The sequence below is a fragment of the Amphiura filiformis genome, unplaced genomic scaffold (assembly GCF_039555335.1).
Source record: "Amphiura filiformis unplaced genomic scaffold, Afil_fr2py scaffold_39, whole genome shotgun sequence".
Lineage (NCBI taxonomy): Eukaryota > Metazoa > Echinodermata > Ophiuroidea > Amphilepidida > Amphiuridae > Amphiura > Amphiura filiformis.
In genome coordinates, this window is record NW_027305503.1 from 135,936 (window position 1) to 142,361 (window position 6,426).

Below are 6,426 nucleotides of genomic sequence, written 5' to 3' on the forward strand. Positions count from 1 at the left end.
CTACCTGACAACTAATGATCGCTTTGCTTTGAAATAATACTAGAAAGTTAGAACAATCACTTAAATACATTTTGATACCAAGATGAATTCATTTTCATGAGTAAAAGTTGAGTTGTGGCAGTTTATATTTCCCCTACCCCTTAATATTGTCATATTTATTTATGCTGTTAGACATAGAATAGTTACCTTTTCTTCACAAATACTGTGTATCTACCTGACAAATAATGGTCGCTTTGCTTTAAAATAATACTAGAAAGTTAGAACAGTCACTTAGATACATTTTGATACCAAGATGAATTCATTTTCATGAGTAAAAGTTGAGTTATGGCAGTTATAAATTTCCCTTACCCCCTTAATATTGTCATTTTACGCTGTTAGACATAGAAAATTTACCTTTTCCTCACAGTTTCTGTATATCTGCCTGACAAATAATGGTCGCTTTGCTTTAAGATAATACTAGAAAGCTAGACCAATAACTTGGATATATTTTGATACCAAGATGAATTCATTTTCATGAGTAAAAGTTGAGTTATGACAGTTTACATTTCCCTACCCCGTAATATTGTCATCTTCACGCTGTTAGACATAGAAAAGTTACCTTTTCCTCACAGTTTCTGTATATCTGTCTGACAACTAATGGTTGCTTTGCTTTAAAATGATACTAGAAAGTTAGAACAATCACTTAGATACATTTTGATACCAAGATGAATTCATTTTCATGAGTAAAAGTTGAGTTATGGCAGTTTATATTTCCCCTACCCCTAATATTGTCATATTTACGCTGTTAGACATAGAAAACGTACCCTTTTCTCACAGTTTCTGTGTATCTACCTGACAACTAATGGTCGCTTTGCTTTAAAATAATACAAACAAGTTAGAACAATCAATTAGATATACATATTAAATTGAATTGAATAGAATTAATACCAAGATGAAGTCAATATCATGAGTAAAATATTGAGTTCTGATGATTTATTTTCCCTTACCCCTTAATATTTTTCTATGTTATGCTGATATACGAGGGAAATCAACATCAGTTTTTGTTGGGTTTTTGGGGTTTTTTTAAAAATTTTTTTGTCTTTTTCCCAGTGGTTACTCACGTCCTACACATAAATATTCACATCAATGGAAACTTAACGGATTTTGTAAATGGAAGTTGGTGCAGTGAAGTGACATATTAAGACATGTACACACACATTCATCCCTCACCCCACACATACCCTATGTACACCCAGCTCCCCCCCACACACACACACACCTCGTCCCACAGACACCCCAACGAACTCATACATATTATAATGATTGGAATTGTTACAATAATGTTTCCCTTGATATGCTTAACATTAAAAACAAAATTAAACATTAAAATTTAAATTAAAAAATTAAAAATGGAAACTGAATCAATTTTGAAAATATAAAGTGGTATAGTTGTGAGATTTGAGGCCAATGTCAAACTTTACACATATGGTTTAAAAAATCAGATTACCACTCATTTATGGACTATATACTTCCAAATATCCTCAAATGAAACCTGTTTTTGTTTAAAAATAATACTAGAAAGTTAGGAAAATCATTTAGCTACATATTGATACCAAAATGAATTCAAAATCAAGAGTAAAAGTTGAGTTATGGGAATTTATATCTCCCCTACCCCTTAATTTTGTCCTATTTTTGGTGATTTTATGCGATTATACGTCCATACATAAAATGACCTGTAAAAAAAAAGTGATACCACAATTTGAGTCCACTACCTACCTAGCAGTGATCTAGAGGGTCCATACTAACTACCTATGGTGTCAAACCTTGTATGTAGTGGAGGGTGAACCAAGTCCTTATTTAGGCCCCCTGTGGGATCTTGCTCCTGGACTAGTAGTATCTGTGCTTGCAGCAGCTGTACCCCTCTTCAAACCTGTACGGAGTCCCCGTGATCCTTTGGTTGATTTTTTTGATAACATCTTGTAACGCTCAAGAATCACCCTGGCAAAGGAAAATCCTCTAATTTGTATATAAAAGTCAACAATGCACTGGAGGAGCACTAGTGCATCCTGCTCTGAGGTTATGTGCCCACTGGACATCTTATCCCAGAATTCCAGTAATTTGGTGTCTGACAGTGCAGCATGCACACAAAATTCCCTAATGTCAGTGCCACGTAGCTTATCGACTGATCCGGGTAAGTTGTTGCGGACATTAGTTTCCAACTGTCGGAAAAAAGAGGTATGTTAAGTCGTTCACAATTTTTAGTCCACCTCTTGTTTGCGATGTAACCCACTCTTTGGTATAGCTGAGCCGTGTTTCTTTATTACTACCCTTGGTCATGTTGTCAATCACCTGCTGCATCTGCGCCTTTCCTGATGACATGTGGGCAATTTTATTTGGAAGGGCCTTCGCCATATACCCAGAGGTATATCGTAGGGCATTCTCCTCTATTGCATCAAATTTGCGAATTGTGGCTGGTTGGTCCTGGGGTGGAATTTGTTCATGCCTTAGGGTAAGGTTCTGAAAGAGCATTCTTCCAAACATCTGAAGAAAAAAAATTGGGGGATTAGCGATGCCACAAAGTTGGTCACATAAGTTGCTTATTGCCTGGCGAAATACGGGAGTGTTTCTGAAACTGTGAAAGCTTTGCTGCATAGCCTGACGCCTCTGCGAGCCCAAACTCAATCGCTCACTAGCTCTGATAGATGGCCACAAGAGTGTAAGAATTGCTGTAAATTGTGTCCAGAGCGTTACCCCATATGTCCGTTCTCGTAGAGCTGCTCTGCATACACTTGTAACATGCTTAACAGCAGGAGCATGCTCAAATGTCTCCTCGTTCACCATTTCGTTGCTATCCATTTGTGTGATAACTTCGGAGAGAATCTCCTCTGATGCACTTGTTGCTTTCTCCAGCGTGAAAGACGTTTTAGGCCTTGGTATGGCTGTGGACAATTAAATAACAGAAAGTTTTATTAATGTGTGTCTTAGTGAAATTGTACATGGTTCTGTTCTCCAAGCCATTATGGTCAGTTAGTTTACTGAATGACAAATCATTGTCATTTACACAACCAAAAAACAAACAAATGTAATATTTAGCATAAAATTAAGTGCAGCTGTGTTCAAGTTACATTAATTTTCAAGACACGCATTTGTAAAATCGCGAGATTTGAAAAAAAAAAAAAAAAATGCAGAAATTTTGTTTATTTCAAGAAAAATTCTACCAAAATCAGACTTTTTTTTCAAAATACCATAAGTCGGGAATAAAAAAACCCGCATTTCGCATTTGTTTTCAAACCACTCGTGAGCTTTGAGACTAACCTTTTTTTGTTTGGACTAATTTAGAACATTTAATTTCTTTCCATGCTATTTCATTCCAAAACATTCCAAAAGAGCAAAAAAAAAGTTGTTCTTAAAAGACAGGACGTGCACATTTTCCCACAAGAAATTGGTTGGGAAGTTGCCGAGAAAAGTAAATTTTTCAATATGTTTGCAATGAGTACTGGGGTACGGTACCTCTTAAAAGAGTGTTTGTATTTTCTTCTACAACAAACCTTTTTGTCCAGGTTCGATAGTAAAGTCTGATGTACAAATGTATAAAGTTTGAATACCGGTAATTGAATAAAAATGTAGAATTATTTGCACAAGAAATGTTCTTCTTTGAATTATTGTCGTCTCAATTTAAAATTTTGTATTTAAAATCAATACATGGGAGAATTTGTAGCAGAAAACCTTTAGTTTACACCACCAACAAATCACAGGAAGCTTAAAACAGTTTTTGATTTTTTTCCCCCAAAATATTTCAGTCAAAACTAATAAAAAAAAAGAAGGTTTTTAATTCGGAACTGGCTAAAAAAAAGAAAAGGGAAAACAAAACACCTGTTTTACCAAGTACCATAGGACCTGCCCCCCCCCCTCAATTTCTGGGGTTTGTTAAATTTTTTTTTTTAAAGATTTTTTCAACAAATTTTAAACTTTTTGAATACCGGTACTTAAAGAGAACTTTAAATAAATAAGTTGATTAGAGAACATGGATCATTTCCAAGACTTTTTGTAGTATTCTAGGGGGTCAATACCTAAAAGAAGAAAAAAAAGCACTGTTGGAAATTTACATTGAAAAAAAATTCCTCCCTCCATCAATTCATGAAAATCCTCTGGACAAGAACCAAAACATTAATTTTATACGGCCTATGTAGTAGATGTGTTTTGCCATAGATTATAAAAAAACCCAGTTTTACCATGGTTTTACGGGCTGATAAGACTTTCAAGTAGAGTCGGTCGGTCAGGATTTTTTTCTTTCTTGTGATTAAGATATCACCGAAAGATTTAAAAATTTGGCAAAAATTAGATGAAAAAATGAAAAAAATGTCAGTCAAATCAATTTTGGCCCCCCCAAAAGAAAATAATGTCCTACCTTTCTTTCGTGGTGTACGTTTTGTTGCTGTAGCTGATGTGGTAGTGGGCAAAGATTCTGGACCTGAAGCTGTCGAACCAGTGGCTGCACTGGAAGAACTAGCCTCATCACTCTCATCCTCTGTTACAAAGAAAGAAAACAAATGTAGGCCATATTTTAATACTTTGCAGCAGGTAAAAAGTGTCACAATCATGTACATGTATGCATAACTCTTTATTAGCATGATTTCGTATCTCACCTTCGCATCTCGCCTGTGTACAGTCATGACAGTGCATATCTTGTCCTCGCATCTGATTTGAACTTTTTTTGTGCAAATATTCTCAAACAAAACATTTCAGTCCAAACCATTATAAACTAAAGGACCTTGATGAGGAAAACCAGATCAAATTATGTGGCAAGATTGATCTGGTAGTGGTAGACCACTGACTCGCATTTAATGGGAGTAGAGAAACCAAATAATATAAATCTGCATTTTGATGCTATTGTTTATTGCAAGGGCGAGATACAAACTAGACTAACAAACACGAGATCAGCCAAGACCGAAAAGTACTAATAAAACTTCATACATACTGCAGTCATACAAACAAATAAATTATGGAAATATGCAGGCATTCAATAATTTCATCGCTCATGATCAGGCTAGGAAATGAATTTGAAATTGGAAAAAAGAATTTTTAACTAGCCTGGCCGGCAAGTGGCATGCATCATGCATGCATAAAATGGGGATTTTTTTTGGATTTTGTTTAAATGTGTTTGTCGGATCATGCCAACGCGAAATACAAAAACGTGCACCGATCGGATAATAATTAAGTCTACTATTCACCGGATATTATGTGTAGAAATTAAAAGTAATACATTTATCAAAAGATAAATGCAACCACATTTCGACTCCGCGCATTCCCGGTCGATGTGGCCGTGTTAAATGAGAAACAAGTTTCCGAATTCGTAGGGTTTGTTGATAATTCACCGCGATACATTTCGAAACAAAATGATGAAACTTACCGATATCATCAAAAACGGCCGCTAGTTGTAGCTCATCAAATTCACGAAAGTCTGCATATTCCTCCGATTCCATTTTATAGATAACTTATAGTTACAAAATGAAATAAATGGAAATCTACTACGATGAATACACGAAAAATGTTGAACATTCGGCGAAAGTGAACAGTCATGGAAATAAACAAACACCGCGGTGCATGCTGGGAAAAAGTTCCAACCGCGCACGCGCAGGAGTGGAGACCTGCCGATTGCCAGAGAAAGGTCGATGCCCAGAGGCCTAATCCCGTTGCGTAACTCTAATCCTACTTTTACGATCGCAACCATCGTGGGATCAAAAGATGCCGCTTGGATGTGGGTCCCCTATGCTTTTATCAAGTGTGGTTTTCATGGCCGGTCTTGTAAACAAGCCAGCCAAAAACGTTTTTTAAAATAATTTAGGGACCGTTCATTATTTCCACCGGAGGGGGGGCCGGGAGAATACATGGGGGTCAGATGGTTTTGGTCAGGCAAAAGGGGGGTCAGATGGTTTTGAGTTATTGAAAGGGGGGTCAGATGGTTTTGCACCTCAAAAATCCTGGAGCTTCCGGGGGCTTCGCCCCCTGGACCCCCATCTGGAACATTGCCCCTGGACCCCTGACCATTAGATTTGCGCTTTGTGTGTCGGCCGACACTTTGGTCCTAGTGCGGCAAAGGAAAAGAAAAGGTCTACCAAAATTCAGCCCAATCATGGGCCAAAATAGTGTAAATACAAAATTTGTGCGTGCTATTCGCGCACATTGTAAAGATAAAGCCATTTCTATCCTGATAATGGCCGAAAATAGTGTGAAATACCAAATTTTCTGCGCGCAACGCGCGCACATCGTCCCAATAAAGCCTGTTTTGAAGCTCGAAGACATACAGTCTGTATGTATTGCATGATGCAACTAATTTTTTTCGTCTGTGCCCCCCGAAATTTTTTATTTTGCCCTCCCCTGACCAAAAAAAAAAGCTGGCTACGCCCCTGTCTACCTGGTTGAAGGTACTTGGTACTTGGTAGTGCT

General features: G+C 37.1%; 1 protein-coding gene across 1 annotated transcript; it reads right to left on the minus strand.

Annotated features, from left to right (window-relative positions):
* Window positions 1-1,875: 1,875 nt before the first annotated feature.
* On the minus strand, window positions 1,876-5,536 carry LOC140144103 (uncharacterized). Its single transcript, XM_072165938.1, has 3 exons — window positions 5,390-5,536; window positions 4,388-4,507; window positions 1,876-2,918 (listed from the first exon to the last, which is right to left on the minus strand). The coding sequence occupies exons 1-3, from the start codon at window positions 5,460-5,462 to the stop codon at window positions 2,188-2,190; spliced, it is 924 nt and encodes a 307-aa protein (XP_072022039.1). The 5' UTR covers window positions 5,463-5,536; the 3' UTR covers window positions 1,876-2,187.
* Window positions 5,537-6,426: the final 890 nt, after the last annotated feature.